The 22,086-nt window shown below is 33.6% G+C and overlaps 2 protein-coding genes and 1 pseudogene across 2 annotated transcripts; 2 read left to right on the top strand and 1 right to left on the bottom strand.

Moving 5' to 3' along the window:
* Nucleotides 1-59: 59 nt before the first annotated feature.
* Nucleotides 60-17,036, top strand: LOC112026635 (pleiotropic drug resistance protein 2-like; annotated as a pseudogene).
* A 532-nt stretch (nucleotides 17,037-17,568) lies between these two features.
* LOC112026639 (F-box/kelch-repeat protein At1g57790-like) lies at nucleotides 17,569-18,750 on the bottom strand. Its single transcript, XM_065763271.1, has one exon. The coding sequence runs from the start codon at nucleotides 18,748-18,750 to the stop codon at nucleotides 17,569-17,571; it is 1,182 nt and encodes a 393-aa protein (XP_065619343.1).
* A 1,606-nt stretch (nucleotides 18,751-20,356) lies between these two features.
* Nucleotides 20,357-21,301, top strand: LOC111988618 (F-box/kelch-repeat protein At1g57790). Its single transcript, XM_024020406.2, has one exon. It carries the CDS (start codon nucleotides 20,357-20,359, stop codon nucleotides 21,299-21,301), a length of 945 nt encoding a protein of 314 aa, XP_023876174.2.
* Nucleotides 21,302-22,086: the final 785 nt, after the last annotated feature.

Below are 22,086 nucleotides of genomic sequence, written 5' to 3' on the forward strand. Positions count from 1 at the left end.
ATCATTTTCATTAGTCACTGAGTTTCACGGACTCCTCGACAAAACACATTTACGTACAAATGTACAACAAAGATGTTCAGGCTCAACTTCAAGTGTGTATTGACGGCAAAAGGTAGGTTGAGGTGGAAGACTAATTAGGTGTTCAAACAATGGATGAAAGAGATTAATGTGAAAATCAGTGTCGATAGTGTGCAATCATCCAAAAGATATTCCTAATCATTTTCTTCCAACAAGCTCAGGCAAGTTGAAATCATAAGTTCTAGTATCTGATAAGTTGAAAAGGCTAAGCATTTGACATTCTTTATTGCCTTGTTCTCTTTCTAACAGATTGTACCAAAAGCTTAATCTGTTAGAAAAATTGGAATTTAATCATCTAACCATTGTTTTAACACAACGCAACACAATTATACCTCTTAAAACAATGTTGAATCATTTATCAAAACTGTTCATTGTCCAAAGACAAAAGAAAAACTGCTGTGTCATTTATCACAAGTAACACAACTTCAATACACTATAGAAAACATTCATGATAAAATTCTTTGTGCAGTAAAAAATATTGGTCTATTTGGATTGAAGGGAGGGAGGGGGAGTAGAGTAGAATTGGTCCAAAATTAGCCTATTTTCAGCCAACTCTACTCTACTCTCTTCCACTCTCTCTCCCTCCCCACTCAATCCAAATAGGCCCTATAAGTTTGCACTAATCCCAGTGAGCTAGAAAATGACTGTATAATTAGACTATAAGAAAGAAGATCAAAACCAACTGAGGTTCTCAAAAGATTTACTCTCCCCATTCAATGATATCAGAAAAAGAAAAATGGCATATAGGCATATGGTCATAGAACACATCAACACGGCAACTGAGAAAAGGAAAATACACCACATATGTTCAGACCCACAAAATTTTTTTGCTTTAGTTTTCATAGGACAAGTTTGAAGTTTCAATACTTAAAAGCAAGTAAAATCAACATATTCTAGATTTATTTTAAAGAAAAAAAAGAAGAGAAAAATAGATTGAATGGGAGAAGATATTTCACAGTGAATATCTGAGATTCATAACCAATGCTTAGCGGAGATTTGGAGGTTGAGACAACCAGCTGCGGAGGCAGAGAGGAGACAGACACCAACCACAAATTAATGGGTTCGGTCAGGGTGTGTTTGGTTTTTTTGAAGTTTAGTGAGTTTTTTTAAAAAATAAGGCGAAAATCACATTTTTGTCCCTTCATTTTCAGGCGATTTTCACTTTGGTCACCAAATTTTATTTTTACCGCTTTTAATTCTTATTCTGAAAAACGTTTCTCGTTTTGGTCCTTACCATTACATCAGAGACGAAAAATGCATACGTGGCAAACGGCAGAATTAAAAAAATATTAAAAATATTTTATTTTATTTTAAAATAAAATAAAATTTTAGTTATCAAAAATGAAAAAGAAAAATACTAAAAATACTACAAAATATTCACAATAAATGTGATTATGACTGTAATTGATGAATTTCAACAACTTAATTTATTTGTGTTTGAATTACTTTTTTATGTGATTGGTGATATGTCAGTTAAATCTATAATAAAATTTGTGGTATTTTTAGCAGCGCTCTTAAAAAAAAGTATCAACTATTTAAAAAATGTTATATTTTTATAAAATTTTGGGCTTTTTACTAAGGGAGATGGGGCCTTTTTTTAGTAAGGAAATTTTTTATTTGTTGTGGGGCCTTAGGCCTAGGCCTAAGTTGCCTAGGCCTTGAGCCGGCACTGGGTGGAAGACTAATTAGGTGTTCAAACAATGGATGAAAGAGATTAATGTGAAAATCAGTGTCGATAGTGGGCAATCATCCAAAAGATATTCCTAATCATTTTCTTCCAACAAGCTCAGGCAAGTTGAAATCATAAGTTCTAGTATCTGATAAGTTGAAAAGGCTAAGCATTTGACATTCTTTATTGCCTTGTTCTCTTTCTAACAGATTGTACCAAAAGCTTAATCTGTTGGAAAAATTGGAATTTAATCATCTAACCATTGTTCTAACACAACGCAACACAATTATACCTCTTAAAACAATGTTGAATCATTTATCAAAACTGTTCATTGTCCAAAGACAAGAAAAACTGCTCTGTCATTTATCACAAGTAACACAACTTCAATACACTATAGAAAACATTCATGATAAAATTCTTTGTGCAGTAAAAAATATTGGTCTATTTGGATTGAAGGGAGGGAGGGGGAGTAGAGTAGAATTGGTCCAAAATTAGCCTATTTTCAGCCAACTCTACTCTACTCTCTTCCACTCTCTCTCCCTCCCCACTCAATCCAAATAGACCCTATAAGTCTGCACTAATCCCAGTGAGCTAGAAAATGACTGTATAATTAGACTATAAGAAAGAAGATCAAAACCAATTGAGGTTCTCAAAAGATTTACTCTCCCCATTCAATGATATCAAAAAAAGAAAAATGGCATATAGGCATATGGTCATAGAACACATCAACAAGGCAACTGAGAAAAGGAAAATACACCACATATGTTCAGACCCACAAAATTTTTTTGCTTTAGTTTTCATAGGACAAGTTTGAAGTTTCAATACTTAAAAGCAAGTAAAACCAACATATTCTAGATTTATTTTAAAGAAAAAGAAGAAGAGAAAAATAGATTGAATGGGAGAAGATATTTCACAGTGAATATCTGAGATTCATAACCAATGCTTAGCGGAGATTTGGAGGTTGAGACAACCAGCTGCGGAGGCAGAGAGGAGACAGACACCAACCACAAATTAATGGGTTCGGTCAGGGTGTGTTTGGTTTTTTTAAGTTTAGTGAGTTTTTTTAAAAAATAAGGCGAAAATCACATTTTTGTCCCTTCATTTTCAGGCGATTTTCACTTTGGTCACCAAATTTTATTTTTACCACTTTTAATCCTTATTCTGAAAAACGTTTCTCGTTTTGGTCCTTACCATTACATCAGAGACGAAAAATGCACACGTGGCAAACGGCAAAATTAAAAAAATATTAAAAATATTTTATTTTATTTTAAAATAAAATAAAATTTTAGTTATCAATAATTTTAAAATAAAAATATTAAAAATTTTAGTTAAAAATAATTGTTCTTCCTGTTCTTCCCTCAAGAACATGGTTGCCCAAAAATAAGAAATTCAAGATTTTTCTCTTTTATTTCATTTTCTTAGCATCCAAACAAGCAAAAAAATATACAACACCATGATTAAACTCAGATCTCCAACACAATCAACTAACAAAACCCAAAAAAATATATATATATATATATATATATATATATATTATTTTTAGCAACTATGGACTGAAGATACTCCAACACAATCACTCTCTCTTCTTTCAATCATACAATCACTCCTTTCTTTCATTTCTCGTATTCCTTTCTCTCTCCCCCTCTCTCTGATTTGGTGTCTCTCTCAGATTGGCGTGGACTGGAGATCGACATCGGCAGTATGGACTGAAGATCGACAGTGACAGCATGGTGATTTGGAGATTGATGGTGATGTCGTGGTGGTTTGGATCGGTGGCGATGGTGGATTCTCTTTCTCTCATTCTGATTCTCTCTTTCTCTCTCTCCGGTTCTCTCTCTCAAATTGGATGTGGGTTTTAGTTTTGCTTTGAATTTTCGTTGTGGGTATTGATGCCAGATTTATGGTGGTGGCGGCGGTGGGGGGTTGCTGTGTTGTTGGTAGGGATGGGTTCATTGTGGGTTTACGCAGGTTGTTATAGATGTGGGTGGCAATTTGGTGGCAGTGGGTTTATGGGTGTTTCGATTCTCTCTCTCAGATTGGGTTTAAGTTGTGGTTCTGTTTTGAATTTTTATTGTGGGTATCTGAGTTTGATCATGGTTTTGTATATATTTCTGCTTGTTTGGATGCCAAGAAAATGAAATAAAAGAGAATAAAATCTTGAATTTCTATTTTCTGGGAAACCATGTTGTTGGTGGAACAACATGAAGAACAATTATTTTTAACTAAAATTTTTAATATTTTTATTTTAAAATTATTGATAACTAAAATTTTATTTTATTTTAAAATAAAATAATATATTTTTAATATATATATTTTTTTAATTCTGCCGTTTGTCACGTGTGTATTTCCCGCCTCTGATATAACGGCAGAGACCAAAACGGGAAGTGTTTTTCAAGATAGGGACTAAAAGCGCTAAAAATAAAATCTAGGGACCAAAGTGAGAATTACCTGAAAATATAAGGAAAAAAATGTGATTTCCGCCAAAAAATTATTGGTATGTCAATTTTTAAATATAAAATAAAAAGTATATTTTATATTTGTTACTAATTTATATTACGTTATTAATGCGGTACTAATTATAGTAGTTTTTTTGTAAGAGTTTATGAAAATTTCTTATATCTAGAGTTGGTATATATAGTAAAGCCAAGAAAGTGATGCATATAACGAATAAATCTTTGAAAATGGTTGACCATAAAAATTGAATATATTAGCTCGCTTTGGAAGCCAAAAGCATGATCAGGACAACAAACAAGGAAAAATCTTATTATTTAGATTTAAATCTGAGAGAGAGAATAGTATATTGCATCAATCAACTAAAATTAGTCTGGTGTAATTATATAAAAAAAAGGATAATTGAAGTACATGAAGCAAGCAGGGATATACAAGATAAAAAGAATAAGCAAAACCCAATATTTCTGGACATGAAATATTAGAAAATTCATAAATTATTAGTAAAAGCTCAAATTGAAAAGACTTTGTGGGTTTGATCAATAATAAGAGTTGTCAAGACAAGCAATCTTTTAATAGCATTCTTTTCCCTTTTTTTTTTTAATTGGATAGTCCTTACATTTTGATAGCAATGAAATTTACTCCTTGTTATTTTCAACTTACAGTCAACTTTTTGTGAGTTGATGATATGGACTAAATTGATTGCAAATTGAAAATAACAAAGATCAAATCTTGACTGTTTCCAAAATATAGAAACTAAATTGACAATGATCCCAAAATATAAGTACCAAAAGTGATAATTTTGCAAGAAATTTTTTTTTTTTGCATGAACTATTGATTTTGGGCCGTACCCCTTAGTGAAGTTGAAATAGGCCATAATGTTTCACACAAGTCTTCATTCTCGGCCATACCCCTTAGTGAAGTTGAAGTAGGCTCAAACATTGCACACAAGTCCAACTTGATAACTTTTCTCTCTCTCTCTCTCTGTAGCAGCTGGATTGAGAGACTCGGGCCCAATGTCAATATTGGGCCTTCATGTAGACACATATAATGCTGGGCTGACTACCTAACAAAAATGAGAATCATACAAATTGAGCAGCCAAGGTCTGCCTCCAAGACAAAGTCATTAGTAAGTTTCTTACTTTCTGCCATTAGCAAACTAGTTTTCCCTTTCTTTGGTTGATTTTGGTTAGTGGGTACGTGCGTACTTATTCAATTTTCTTTAAATTACTTTTATTTTGTCGATGGATCAATGTTAGTGACTTTTGTTCATGAAAAATTACATCTTTTCTATTGTCCACAAACCATACAAATCTATATCTATATATTACTAAAAGCTGAAACGTAGCGTTTAATGCTGCTGTTCTCACATTACGCCACATCAGCTGCCACATCATTTTTTAAATAAAAAATAATAATTTTTCCTTCAATTTTAAAATGGTTTTTACAATTTTCAGCCCTATAAATCTCAGCCCTATAAATGCAACCCATTGCTTATTTATTTACTTCCACTATCACCCTATAATAAATTTAATCTAGCTCATATCTTATTTATTTAGTTCTACTATCAAGCCCAACCCAAAGCCTTTTCAGTTTAGCTTAAAGGAAAAAAAATAAAAATAAGTGTTTAATGCTGCTGTTCACATTGTGCCACATCAGCTGCCATGTTATTTTTTAAATAAAAATAATAATTTTTCCTTCAATTTTAAAATAGTTTTTACAATTTTTAGCCCTACAAATTCCAGCCCTATAAATGCAGCTCACTACTTATTTATTTACTTCCATTATCACCCTATAATAAATTTGTATAATTAATCTAGCCCACATCTTATTTATTTAGTTCCACTATCAAGCCTAACCCAAAGCTTTTTCAGTTCAGCTTAAAGGAAAAATAAAAAAATAAAAATGGTGAAGTTGGTTTATGTGAGCCTTTTTAGCTTAAAGGAAGAAAAAAAAAAAACGTATAGAGAATAATCAGGGTTTTGTGTGACCAAATAGAAACCTGAGGAGATAGTGTTTGAAGATTGTAACGTGGAGGGAACCTTAAAGGGAGAGGAAAAAAAAAAAAAAACGTACAGAGAATAATCAGGGTTTTGCGTGAGAAACACAGCGTGGGGAATGGGAAACAGACCGTTTGAATTTCTCCCACTTTTTTGTTCTACGGTTATGCACAAACAGATGGTTTGAACTTCTACTACAATTTCACATCGTTTCACTGTAAAGGGGAAAGAATCTGATACGATTTGAAGCCATGAAAATCTCCCCACCTTCTTGCTCTATGATTTCACAGTAACAACCGCCTATTTGACTTCCTTCCTTCCTGTCTTCCTCTCTGCAGCCTATATAAATACTGACAAAACTTGGAGGATTCAATTGAGGTATCTCTAAATTCCAGTTGTTCTTGTGCTCCATTCTTTTGCTTGATGCTTTTTGTTTCCCTTTTTATATTTTGTTACTACCTCTTTCGTGTTGTGGTATGGATGATTGTTATGCTGAAATTTTGAATGCTGGGGGTTTTAATTGGAGCTTTGTCTTTTTGCTTCAGTACTTTGTGTTGTGGTGTGGATGATTGTTTTGATTGCTGTGGTTTTTAATTGGAGATCTGTCATATACATCAATAGATTCAATACTTACAGACAATGTTTATATGAATTGATAGTAATGAATGTCCACTAGATGGATTACCTTTTGATTCTTAGTTCTTAAAGTCAAGGCCTTTTATTCCTACATAATTATGGTTGCATTGACAAAGAATTTGATTTCTACCTAAATTGCGTACAATATTTTAGATTCAAGAAATTATAGTCTTATACAGTCAAGCGGATTATCTTTTGATTCTTAGTTCTTGAAGTCAAGAACTTTTATTCCTACATAATTATGTCGGCATTGACAAAGCATTTGATTTCTACCTAAATTGCGTACAATATTTTAGATTCAAGAAATTATAGTCTTATATAGATTCAAGAAATTGTAAGTTCAATAACTTAGAGCATTTGATTTCTACCTAAATTGTGTATAGTCTTATACAGCCACGTCAAATCTTTTGCATCATTTTCCATATATGTGAAACTCAGCAAAATAATATCATTGGTCATTAAATTTGAGATTGTTAGTAGATCTATAAGATTACCTTAAAGGCTGAGGCTTCTACAAATGCAATCTGAAATTTGTTGCAAAAGTTTTGGGTTTAGGGAAATCAGATTTGTTTTTGGGAATTCTAATTAGGTTTCGTGATATTAAATATGCATAGAATTGGGTATGGTGAGGGAAAACTGGTAGGGATTAGGTATGGAGTGGTGTTTATGGTTTTTTGGGGTTGGAAGAAGAACCAGATTATGCATATTGGAATTTTAGATCTTTTTGAAACGGAAAGAGGAAAGAATTATATTATTTTGAAGGTGGACTTAATTATGTTATTTTGCAGCTATTCATACTCCCTACTGTATTTCTTCAAGGCCTAAAGGAGGGTCCTATTCTTTGTTAGATTGATAAGAAATTCCATACTTAAAGAGGATAAAGACTTAGTATATAGTTAGCCTTTTCAATATAATTATAGGAGTATAAGAACTAATCTTTGAGAGCTAAATATCCAAGCTTTAGAGCTAATGTGGGCTTTAATCTTCAATATGTGTTGATTTGCATTTACATATCTATTGGATTTAAATGAGGCACCTGAGGAATGCAAGGAAGGTGTACATTTTTCAATATAGTAGGACAATATAACCTTGGTGTAGAGAAATAGAAGGACATTTAACCCCAATCTTTTGCAAGCCATGTTCAAAATGTATATGCAAAAGGCCATTCCTCAAACTTATGCTTTATATCTTTTTTTTTTTCTTTTTTTCTTATACTTTTCAGCTTGCATTGCTTTTGTAAATTAAAGGGTTTAGGGATTTATATAATTAAAATTTTATTGAATTATCTATGACTCTGGAGATTATGCATACTGTAACTATTTAGTCAAAGCCCTCTCTAACCTCTAAGATTATAATAAGATTTGCTTCAGTCCAGCACTTTGTTTTATGGGTTAGTCTTGCTGAGTGATAAAAGCTCATGCTATTGAGAAAAAGAAGCCCCCATCAATGTTATGACTCAATTTCAAAGATAGTGGCCGAAACACTCTACTTATCTAAATGAGGTGATCTTTTTTTTTTTTTTTTTTCAAGTATGTCAGAATGAAAATTCCAAGTAGATTTTAATTTTAGATTTTTTATGTACATATTGACAGTGATAGTCTGAGAATGAAATATAAATTCGGTCAAGTTGTCAATGCATCACTGAGAAAGTAAAAAATTTTGTCATCGAAGCATCATAGTAGAAATGTTACTTCTCTTTGTTTTACAGATTGGTATATGTACTGATAAATGTTTTGTTGTGATCATTTAGGCGGTTCTTGGGTTAATCAAGCTTTTGCCATCGAAGAAAAGGGCTGTCAAGATTCTATGTGACGTGAGTGGAATAGTGAAGCCATCAAGGTATTGGATTGTTGTAAAACTTATGATGTAGTTTGTCTCCCTGACCTATTTGATGAAACAATATGTAACAGAAAGACCTTTTTTATTTTTTTTTCTTTGAGAATTAGAATTAACTATTTAGTTTTGCTTCTCATGTGCAGTGCCAAGGCTATTTTATATACATTATTTACCTTTTGAATTTCTTGTATATGTTTTATTGATTAATTTGATGGTTTTTCTCCAGAATGCACTGCTTCTGAGACCTCCGAGATCAGGGAAAACAACATTGCTGCAGATACTTGCTGGGAATAGGGACAAGGATCTCAAGGTGTGTGTCATTTCCTGCTCTCTCTCACTAGGACAATGTCTATGGCTTTGTTGTATGTAAGAAAAAAATAATAAAATAAAAACTCGATGGTTTTGCTAAATTCTTTTTGAATAGCGCAATGAGCAGGGAATGCTGGAAATTTTAGTTTATAAAATGTTCATTAAGTCTTGTTTGCTTGTCCTTTATGTCTGCCTTCTTTGAGGTATTCCTGAAAATGTTTCTTAATATGAAATATGATAGATTTGCCAGCTATTTCACAATGACTTCCAAAAATAATTGCTGAATTCTTGGCACTTCTAGTAATGATGACCATTCTTATGTTGTGCTATTCTAACTTTTTCATTAACAACTTCTACGAAACAGGAATCAGGGAGAGTCAGTTACTGTGGTCATGATCAGAATTTGTTCCTCAGAGAACTTGTTCATACATTAGCCAACATGATCTTCATCATGGGGAAATGACAGTCAGAGAGACGTTGGACTTTTCAGGACGTTGTTTGGGAGTTGGAGCAGCTTATGAACTGTTGGCAGAATTGTTAAGACGAGAAAGTGAAGCATGAATAATACCAGATCCTGAAATAGATGCATTCATGAAAGCCACAGCAATGGCAGGCCAAGAAACAAGTCTTGTTACGGACTATGTTCTCAAGGTATGTTGACATTATGTCTTGATGGTAATTGACCTTGCATTTATTAGACAAATTTTCTTGTCTAACTTTTCAAAGTATGCATAACAGACTCTTGGATTGGATATTTGTGCTGACATTATGGCGGGTGATGAGATGACAAGAGGCATATCCGGCTGACAAAAGAAGCGTGTTACTATAGGTATGTAAAAATAGGAAAAAAGGACTACATATAAAAGTTCAGTGGCGGTGTCTTTTTTAGAACAATTTTTGGACTTTACAAGTTTAATAGGAATGATTATACTTAATCCAGGAGAGATGCTGGTTGGACCAGCAAAAGCTCTTTTCATGGATGAAATATCAACTGGCCTGGACAGTTCAACCACTTTCCAGATAGTCAAGTTCATGAGGCAGATGGTTCATATAATGGATGTGACAATGATAATTTCTCTTCTGCAACCTGCGCCTGAAACCTTTTATCTTTTTGATGACATTATTAAACTTTCAAAGGGTCAGATTGTCTACCAAGGTCCACGTGAGAATGTACTTGAATTTTTTGAAAATGTGGGCTTCAAGTGCCCTGAAATGAAAGGAGTTGCAGACTTTTTGCAAGAGGTTACTTCCAAAAAGGATCAGGAGCAGTATTGGTGCAAAAAGAATGAACCTTACTGATATACCAGTGTTCCTGTGTTTGTAGCCCACTTTCATAATTATCACATTGGCCAGAAACTTTCTGAAGAGCTTGGAATTCCATATGATAGATCTAAAGCCCATCCTGCAGCATTAGTAAAAAAGAAGTATGGAATTTCTAATTGGGAAATCTTCAAGGCATGCTTTGCAAGAAAGTGGCTATTGATGAAGCGCAACTCTTTTATATATATATTCAAGACAACCCAGATTACCATAATGTCAATTATTACCATGACAGTGTTCTTAAGAACCGAAATGAAGCATGGTCAAATAGAAGATGGAGGGAAATATTATGGTGCATTGTTCTTTAATCTCATTAGTGCCATGTTCAATGGAATGGCAGAACTTTCATTAACTATGTTTAGGCTTCTTGTATTTTTTAAGCAGCGGGATTTCTTGTTCCATCCAGCATGGGCTTTTGGCTTAACAATTTGCCTCCTTAGGATTCCCCTCTCACTGATGGAGTCAGGAATATGGACCTGCCTAACATATGGGTTTGCTCCTGCACCTAGTAGGTATGTGCTTACACTTATGTTCTTTCAGATAGATGAATAAACTTCATGCACATATAATTTCTTGTTATGTCACTTATTTTCCTTCTATGAGCTATGTGAATTTATGATGTTTGTTATTAACACATCTTGAATTCTATTAGGTTTTTCCGCCAATTATTGGCATTCTTTAGCGTCCATCAAATGGCCCTATCTCTCTTTCGGTTTATTGGAGTACTAGGAAGAGTTCAAGTTCTGTCACACTTGTTACCTTTACATTGTTATTGGTTTTTGTCCTTGGTGGGTTCATTGTTGTCAGAGGTTAGTAATTTATGTTTTTAAGTTAATTATAAATTCTACTAGATTTTCTACATAGACGATTCTGTAGATATGGATCAGCTCGTCATGTAATGGTATTGCACCATGGATGAAAACACCTAATTCCCTCTCCTTGTTTAGATGACATTGCACCATGGATGATATGGGGCTACTACATTTCTCCCTTGATGTATGGACAGAATGCCATAGCCATCAATGAATTTCTTGACAAAAGATGGAGTGCAGCAAGATCTTCAAGCAAACTTGCAAACCGTCATTTTGTTCCTTTAAAATATCTTCATTTAATTGTCTTCACTTTTTCCTTTTTACAACCCAATCCTGACCCAAGTATTCCTGAACCCACCGTCGGAAAGGTTCTTCTTAGGAATAGGGGCATGTTTAAGGAAGACTATTGGTACTGGTTTTGTGTTGGGGCACTCCTTGGGTTTTCTGTGCTTTTTAACATCTGTTTTATCATAGCACTCACATTTCTAAATCGTAAGCAATCATTTACCATACTAATCTTCAGTTCAATTACTGAAATAAGATTTTTGAGCTGACATTGCTTTGAAAATCAAACGCAGCTTTAGGTGATTCTAAATCCGTTATTGTTGGAGAGGATGATAATAAAAAGAGTGGAAAGCAGTCCTCGGATGGACAGCTTCAGATGAGGGGCATAGAAATGAGTACATCTTCAACCACTCCATCATTTCAAGGTTCCATAATTTGCAGTTCTATTTCTTTATGAAATCATCTATATAGTTGCTTTAAGGAAATAAATGGTGCCTGCTATTAATAATGATAACATGTGAATGAGTACAGGCATTGATGCAATGAAGAACACTCCAGACCATGGACGGAGCTGTTATTGGACTAGGGAGGAAAATGGTCCCCCTAAAATTTTTTTTTTATATAAATATTACTATATTAATAGGTACTAATTTTAGCAATTTTGTTCAATAAAATTACACTTTGCCATACTTAATAATGCTATCAATTCTTTTGAGAGTAATGTCATAGCCACAAACATTTTTACAACGTTTATACAAACTATTAAAGTAGCAAATTTTTTATTAGTTCGTACACTTATGTTATTTTTTACTTATTAATAATTACTCACCACGTTAATAATTTGTAAAATTTTTGTAGTTTTAGCATTTTTCACCTTTAAAAAAAATTAAAAAATTAATAGATTAAATCTAAAACAAAATATACAAGCCTAAAAAAATTAGCCCAAAAATAAAAATTATCAATAATAAAACTATAAAAATTAAGCCCAATCAATTTATTTTACCCAAAACAAACAACTTGGCCATTTAAAAAATTTTAAACAAAAATCCTTAGTAGTAAAGCAGTAGATTCAAAGGTCGGAGCTGCCGCATAAAGCTAGCAGCAAAGCCACCCCCTAACTCTAAGTCCTGGCTCCATCCCTACTCTAGACAACTCAATTCGTAGTGCAGCAGAGAATGCACCTACTAGAAGAGGAATGGTGTTGTCATTCCAGCCCTTGTCACTTGCATTTAATCATGTAAATTACTATGTCAATATGCCAACCTTAAGTCCTATTTCTCATTTATCTCTTTCCATTTTGCAGAGTTGCTTTACAGTTGGAAGAAAATGAAAAAAGAGAAGCTAATTCCATAAATAGTCATTATAAAAGGTTTATTTACCCAAAATACTGATCATTTATACCTTCTAATCATTCTTCCTAGAGTGCTCATCAACTTAAGTTGTCAAGATATTTCAATGCTACATAAGATCGAACAACTCTATAGTGAGGTTGTCATAATAATTAGGCTCATAATATTTTGTGTCACATGAAGCTAACATCTTGAAATACTTTCCAATTCAAAAGTTTAAACCTTTGAGTTTTTGAAATCTAGATGCTGAACACTAGTTTCTTCATCAGGAATTGAAAGAGTGAAGGAATTGAAGAAAGTCGTCTCCAATTGTTACGAGATGTTAGTGGTGCTTTCAGGCCTGGTATTTTAATAGCATTGGTTGGTGTAAGTGGTGCTGGAAAGACCATATTGATGGATGTTCTAACAGGAAGAAAAACTGGCGGGTACATTGAAGGAAGTATCAGCATATCTGGTTACCTGAAGAACCAAGCAACTTTTGCTCGGGTTAGTGTTATTGTGAACAGAATGATATCCATTCACCCAATGTTACTGTCTATGAATCTCGTTTACTCTGCCTGGCTGCGTCTTGCTAAGGAAGTTAAGCAAGAAACTCGAAAGGCATGTTTTTTTGTCCAAAATCTAATTTAATTTTCCAAGCTAGTCATTTCTATATGAGCTTATTCTATTTTTTTCTTTCAATTTAATAGGTTATTTATCCTTCCTAAGAAAAAAAATACAAACTTGTGCCTCAGGCCACAATATTCTAATTCCACAAGTTAATTAGCCCAAAATAATTAGACAACATCTTATGTGCCATATATTTATAGATCATGTGGGTAGAAAACAACTTCACAAAATCATTATTTGTACAACTTGGAGTCATTTTCATGATTCATTTCTGCCATTTAGATTTATTTCAATTTTCTTTATCTAAATTCAGCTTACAATATTTTGGTGTCAAGACAAAATTGGAGTTTCTTAACCCATCCAAACTTTGTTTCTTGACATGAACGATTGTCTATTAATAGTATATATATATATATATATATAACTCATAATATGTAGCTTCCAATTTTCCATTCACCATATATGTCTAGGAACTAAAAGTTTTTCCAATGGTATTACTGAACATAGTTTCACTTTTTGTGCTATAGATGTTTGTTGAGGAAGTCATGGACTTAGTTGAGCTAAATCCATTGAGGAATTCTATAGTTGGTCTTCCAGGAGTAGATGGCCTGTCAACTGAACAGAGAAAGAGACTCACAATAGCTGTAGAATTTGTTGCTAATCCCTCCATCATATTCATGGATGAGCCGACATCAGGCCTTGATGCTAGAGCTGCAGCAATTGTAATGCGTACAGTGAGAAACAATGGACACGGGGAGAACTATTGTCTGCACAATTCACCAGCCAAGCATAGACATTTTTGAAGCTTTCGATGAGGTATATGGGATAGATCAATATCATCATTTTTGCATTTGAGACCTGTGTGTCTAACTGTCCTATAGCGACATGACACTTCTAAATATATCAAATTGTCCACAGCTGCTGCTGATGAAGAGAGGTGGACAAGTCATTTTTGCTGGACCCCTTGGTCACCATTCTCACAAGCTCATAGAATACTTTGAGGTGACTAGAACTTTTTTTTTTCCTCAATTCTTGGAGAATCATTAGCAATTTATAGCAGTAACTCTGAAGTTTTTATCACAAACTAATCTGTATGGCCACTGCAGGATATCAATGAGGTAACTGTTAGGAATTTTAGTAACAAACTAATCTATGACAATTGCAGGCTATCCCAAATGTTGTTAAGATCAAAGATGGATATAATCCTGCAACATGGATGCTAGAAATCAGTTCTCCAGTAGTTGAGGGTCAACTTGATGTGGATTTTGCAGAAATTTATGCCAATTCTGAACTGTTCAAGTAAGGAGAACATTAGATATTCTCAAAAAATTCTAGCCCCTTATGTCCTCTTACAATTTTCAAATTCCTTTTCAACTATACTAAGTTTTTCTACATTGATTCCTTCTACAGGAGGAATCAAGAACTCATCAAAGAGCTAAGCACACTAGCGCCAGGATCAAAGGACCTTTACTTCCCCACCAAATATTCCCAATCATTTGTCACTCAAAGTAAAGCCTGCTTTTGGAAGCAATATTGGTCTTATTGGAGAAACCCACGATACAATGCCATCCAGTTCCTCATGACAATAGTCATTGGTGTTATATTTGGACTAATTTTCTGGAAAAAAGGAGATAAGACGTAAGTCTTATAAGTCTAATTTTCCTATCTTTATCCAGATAATTTTATTCAACTACCAGGTTATTGTTATGACTCTTACAGTAAATTGTAGTCCACTAGCACAGCATCATTAACCCATAGTGTATGATTAGTTAAACAACACATTTATATTATATGATTTTAAGCATGCACTTAGGAAAGATTATGGTCCAAGAAAGTTATTAACTTGAGCTTAGCTAGTCTTGTTGTAGAATTCTGCATAGTTACACAAGCAATAATATACATATATATATATATATATATTTATTTATATATACTTCCTTTTAGTTGGAAAATCATACCATTGACCTATAATTAAGTATACTATTTCTGTGCTTGTTTAATGGTGAAATTATCATGTCAATAGGCAAAAGGAACAAGACCTGCTGAATCTGCTGGGGGCTATGTATGCTGCTCTTCTTTTCCTTGGAAGCACCAACACTGCTACAGTGCAATCTGTTGTGGCAATTGAAAGGACAGTTTTCTACTGCGACAGAGCAGCGGGAATGTATTCAGCCTTGCCTTATGCACTTGCTCAGGTAAAGAAATAAATGAGAGAAAAAAAAATAATAATACTCTGACTTGCATAAAAAATAATTTGCATTTATATCTTATCCAAACTTTTGCCTACACTCTTATCCTTTACTCAATGATTGGGTTCCATTGGTGACTTGAAAAGTTCTTGTGGTTTTACATGTTTATCTTGATGTGCTTTATGTACTTCACATTGTATGGGATGATGGTTGTCGCTCTGACTCCTGGCCCCCAAATTGCTGCCATTGTTATGTCCTTCTTCCTATGCTTCTAGAACCTCTTCTCTGGTTTTCTCATCCCAAGGCCGGTAAGTAATATCTAAACAATAACACAGAATATAGTATGATATATCCTCCTAAGGAGTATAGTACACAGAAGCATTTTCTAAAGTGATTTAAATTCTAATATTAAACGTGCATGTGAGTGTTGGTCAGATAAGTTTTGCCCTGTAGGGGGTCAAATCCTGGCTTCACTTATGTCACAATTAACAGAGTGTAGAAGACCTTAATGAACTTAAGTTTCCATCAGGGGCTGAATGATGATTTGCACATCTTGATGGGGTGTTGGGAAACCTTGTGGGAGTCAAATGAATACATTTTTTTATTTATTATTCCAATAGCTTCAGCAATACATTATTGATTAAGATAAAGCATGCATTGAAATTGCCTAAAGCATTTTCAAATGGAGAGGATCTTAATACTTCTATGAATCATTTTTAGCATTGAACATTTATATAAACAAAAACAGCTTATTCAAAAGCAATGGGAAATCATGTCTTATGCATACATTCCACATGGTAGGAAAAAGTATTGTTTAGTAATATTTATGTGATTGTGCTACCAATATAGTAAAGGATCCTGTCCCATGTAAATCCCCAAATTAAATTTTTTAGCTAGATGAGAGATATGTGGCTAAAAAATCCCCAAGAAAACCACACAAATCAAATAAATAATGTGTCACAAATCTGACTACAAAATTAGAGGGAATGAGGGGATTTAAATGAAAGAGATGTTCTCCCGATACAAAATTCACCATTCAAGATTATAATACAAATTTGCATAAAAGAAAGTAGATTATGATACAATTTTCAAGTCCATTATATTAAAATAAAATTGAATTTCTAAATTCTAATGGTTGACATGTGCAGATAATTCCAATATGGTGGAGGTGGTATTACTGGTGTTCTCCAGTGTCTTGGACACTATGGGCTTGTGACCTGTCAAGTGGGAGAACAGACTACTCCAATTGAGGTACCTGGACAAGGTTATCTAACAGTAAAATATTACCTAAAGTCCGTTATGGCTTTGAATATGACTTCCTTGGAGCTGTTGTTGTGGCCCGCATTGGCTTTGTCCTCCTTTTCTTCTGTCTTTGTCTTTGGCATCAAGTTCCTCAACTTCCAACGGAGATAAAAAAGGACTCAAGCTTCGAGAATGATAAGATTTTGCCTGACCAACCGATCTAGCTGAAAGATATGATTGGCATTGTATTTTATTTTTACCGACTTTGTAGATCAACACCCAACAAATGACTCGTTATTTTAATCTTCATTTTCAATAGTTTTTTCACAAATTCAAGTCCTTGTATACAGAAGTTTGTGTGTTAAATTGAGTTGTGGTCATAAGAAGTAAGTATTCACTGCTTATTGCACAGTTACATAAAATTAACATTCAAAAGTCTGGTTTTGTTATCAAAATCTAATCTGTCAAATGTTTTTTTTTTTTTTGGGTGATGAATTTTCTGTAAAGTTTAATAATTTGTACAAAGTCGGTACAAAACACATTTTTATCCAGGCAAGAAATATCACTTTAAGAATATATTGATAAAATCAAAAGTCAACACCTTAACAGTAATCACAATAGATTTTGTCCAAAACTCCAAATAAGAGAAATCATTTCGATAACTAAAAGAACTTGGGTTAAAACAACATGGAAGGAAAAAAGAAAAGCAACACTTGTACATTTCAGTCTATTAATTCTCTATAATCAATTATAAATCTCTAGCGCAAGAGAGAGGAAGTCTCTTAATCACCATTCAAAGTCTTTGTTTAAAGTCAGTTTTGGCCCGCCCTGAATCCAACAGCAATTTCTCGGTTCCTCTACATTATGAATGTTTTTGGCAGAATAATCATCGAATATGAAATGATACTTGCCAGTATTGAGAGAGTAGAAAATGTTTTTCTTGTCCTTGAAAATTGGCAAGTAAATCCTGTTACCCAATCCTCTTGGCACAACAGGTTCTAAGAAAGACCCTCCGAGACTGATATATAGGATTCTATTTCCCAAACTTCTCACAATACGACAGACAATCTTGCGAGGTTTCATCATGGTTTTATTTACTTGTAACTTAGGTAGTTCAAAAACATGAATTGGTGTCTTAGTGTCACCCTCCTCAACCATGAATATTGCTAAAAGCTTCCCTTCATCACCTTCCACCAAGTAACTTCGATGAACTGAATCAAGCTTTTCTTGAATAAGGGGAATTTTATCATTATGATAAATAATCCAGTTACTTGGGTTGTCGTTTGGATCAAATACTCCTAATCCTCCATTCTCGCCCAAACAATAGCACAATCCTTTGTGTAAGATTGGATTGCAATATGATGATGGTGTAAATTCTGGCCTTTTAATAATTGTATGGGAAGTCCAATGTTTTTCTCCACGTCTAATGAAGCCAAAATCATCCCACCCACAAATTCCAATAACAAAACAGTCAGAAGAAGTAGGCGGAGAAGAAAAACTCATGGTACTGAATGCTTCTCTATCTGTGTAGTTAGGGAGTTCTACTTTTTCCTTTGTGAAAGGATTGAAGAAAAAGGCACTAAAATTGTCATAACCAAATCCAGTCAAGAGCAACCAACCATACTTTGAGAAGCGAATACGTGCATCCAATAATTCTGGAATGTCGATCTCACATGCATCGTGCTTTTGGTACGCAGGGTGAAAGAATGTGCATTTATGCGAGCCAACGGACATTAAACATGGAGATAGAGACCATGGGGAATCAGTTAAGGTTGAGACCGCTGGTCGAGGAAGAGAAGTGCTTGATCGCCATGATTTGCATATAACACGAAAGGTTGTAAAGTCCCCAGCTAAAAGATATGAGGAAACTAAACATAGAAGCTCAGGTGGAAGATGAGACCAGGATCTATGTAATCCCTTTTTATTTTCTTGATCTTCGGTAGAATATCTAACAATTTGTTTGGCCATGTGCAGTTCCACTCCCGCCGATTTCTTCCTTCTTTACGTAAAGGCTATATATTGGATAGAGAAACAATATCACCCTTGTAAAGGTTTCTCAATTGAAAGTACAATTATAGAAAACGAATTCATATACTATCACAAAGTAAAGAGTTTCTCAAATAAAAATAATTTGAACACAAAATATTTTGACAAAAAAAAAAAAAAAAAAAAGAAGGCAAAGGCAAGTTTAAAAACAAGTCCTCCTATTAAAAGTGTGGTCCTAGAGTGAGGTACATCAATTAGAATTCTCAAAATACAAAACCTTACTTCAATATTGAGAATTGAAATCTCAATAGAAACTAGATAATAAAAGTTGTACATGATACCTTGATTTCGTTAAAAAATAAAAAAAAAACAGATAAAAAGTCGATGATACCTTGATTGCTTTCAAGCTTCTTGGCTCAGAAACATCATCACCACCAAAAATCGATTGCTTTTCCTTATTAAAGGAATTGTTTCTGTCGTCAACCTGAGACTTCTAATGCACTATTCGGCTTTTATAAGCTATTTATTTAGACTCCTAATGCACTTGGAACTTAGTTCTATTCAGGCGGTGGCTTTCCTTGTCCCACAAGGACAAGGAAAAATAGTAAGACTCCTAGTAATGCACTTGAACTTATTAGTTCTCTGTTTAGACTCCTAATGCACTTAGAAGTTAGAACAGGCGGTGGCTTTCCTTTGAATAATAGTAATACGAATTGCACTTGGACTAGGAATACAAAGTTTCTTCAATTTAAAACTATTCCACCACCAAATAAGAGAAAAACCACAAAAGGCAAACGCCAATCAAGTAGTGCATCTTCCTGAGTTTGCTCTTCCTCGTTCAAGGACTTCCCTTGGATCCAGGTTTTGATCTATTTTTGTATTTGCTTTGAACTCTAATGAATTTATGTTCTTTAACACTTATCATCTCTTTTTGCTTATTTTGGTTCCAAAAATATATATATTGAATTTGATTTATGATACCTGATTCTAATCATGCCTTAGATTGATATCTAGCACACTGATTTTGTGTTCTGGCTAGAACAAATCTTACTTAACAATACTTTCTGCCTCCATAATCGGTGCTTTTAATAAACATTTGTTCCATTTAAACACCGTTAGGTTTTTATGTTTTATGTACTTCATTATATATAAGCAATATAACCGTCTAGGGTTTTACACCGTCTTAAGTTGTTGGGCCTTATGTATTTTTTGTGTTATCTCTCTCTTTTTCTTGCTTCCGCTCTCTTTACAATTTTTTTTCTCCTTTAACTTTAACATATTCCCTTTTCATATTTGCAATTATTTGGGATCCTTACTCTCTTGATTTTTGGGTTTGATTGACATTGGTGGCCGAAGTTCTAGGTTTTTTTTTTTTTTTGTGTTATTTTAAATTTTATCTTTTTGTCTCACATTTAACAAATAAGTCATTAGAAACTACGAGGTACCAAACTTTAGTTGTGCTTTGTAATGTGACTGTAGTGGCCTAGTTAATTTATATTTTGTATCCCATATACTAAATTAATGTGGTTTATTATATTTTGTATCTCATATACTAAATGTGATTTTAATTGCTGACAGCACAAACAAAATGGAAGTAGCAAAAGTAGAGAAACAAAATATGCATTCCTATCCTGTCACAGCTTCTCGATTGTATCCTTGGCTTGTAATCCTTAATGGTAAGCAAGGACAGAGGCAAACTTTCTTTGACGTATCAAAAAATCATTATCAGACAAAAAATATTCCTGAGATGTGCAACAAAATAATATATGCTTGTTCTCATGGATGGTTGGTTTTGGTTGATCCTGATTCAATGGATTGTTATCTTTGGAATCCCATCTCTTTAGAAAAGGCTCAGCTCCCATCATTGGAATCCATTGATTACAGAGGCTGCATTCTATCATCGTCTCCAAGTGATCCTGAATGTCATATCTTGTTCTTCAATAGTTTGGAAAACTCTCTTTTGGTTTGCCAGAAGGGTGACTTTGAATTTAACAAACAAGTTGTTATATTTGCTGAAGATGTTGATCTAGAGGACTTTGCAATGGTTGGAAAAACAATCTATTGTTTGGCATCAAGATATACTTTGTATACAGCTGAAGTTGTAGGTCGAACAGTCCAGTTTACCCGACTTATAATGGAGGAACTTCCTTGGCCATCACCATTGGACCTTCCAAGATTTAAAGCTTTTTTTGTTGAATCTTGTGGGGAACTATTTCTAGTTCACATGATGTTTTTTGGATTTCGCATGGAAGAGGTCTATGGATTCTTTGTCTTCCGAATGGATTTTGAAGAGAAGAGGTGGGTGAAAGTGAAGAGCATAGGAGATCGAACTATTTTCTTAAGTGAGCATAATAGGACTGGTTGCATGTATTCTTTGGCAACAGAGTTGGGAATTAAAACAAACTCAATCTACTTTACGATGTACTGCCAGAGACTTCTTTACGTGTTTGACTTGGAAAATCTATGTATTTCAAAGTCTTTACCTTGTTCTACTGTAAGCCGTGATTTAGCACAATATTGGGTAATGATTTAGTCTTTTGGACCGACAGTAAGGCAATATGTTGAACCTAAAGTATACACGTTTTGTTGTGGTTAATAGTTTTAATTATGAGTTGTAATATATGAATTTTTGTTATGCATGAATAGTTATTTACATTGTCAGCAATAATTTTAGAACAATGACCTATTTGATCTACCTTTCATGGACTCCTCATTGTCATTGTTCATATTGGATCATAAGAATGAATTAGTGTTTTCAAAGACTACTGCCAGGGATACCATCTCCTTCTATTACAAGTTTTTAACAAAATGATGTGCTAGTTTATGTGTTAATAACCTCTGGCAATTAAATTTTATTTTAAAAAATTAAATAAATAAAAAATCATATCACATTACAATCAATTAATGAGCAATATACCATCAACATAATAACATCTGAAACAAATCAAAAGAAGAACACAAATTTGGACGGAAGGTTTAGGTAATTAAGTCTTGTTAGTGTTAAATCTATCTTGTTTAGTTGATTGGCTTTATTTTTTTTAAACACAATAATGAAAATTTTCAATATCATATGACATATGACAATTAAATTATTAAATAGCTATGTTACCCTCTATGTAGCGGTCTGTCACATTAAATAGGGTTTTTTCAACGTCTTGGACACTCTATAGGCTTGTGACCTCCCAAGTGGGCAACAAGACCATTCTTATTGAGATACCTAAAGGCCCATTTGGGCTTTGATTTGCTTGTAGCTATTGTTGTGGACCAAAAATTCATGTACATTTTAGCATAAAAATTTGCTTTTTTTTTTTTTTCTAT

This window comes from Quercus suber, unplaced genomic scaffold (genome assembly GCF_002906115.3).
Source record: "Quercus suber isolate HL8 unplaced genomic scaffold, Cork oak 2.0 scaffold_501, whole genome shotgun sequence".
NCBI classification, from domain to species: domain Eukaryota; kingdom Viridiplantae; phylum Streptophyta; class Magnoliopsida; order Fagales; family Fagaceae; genus Quercus; species Quercus suber.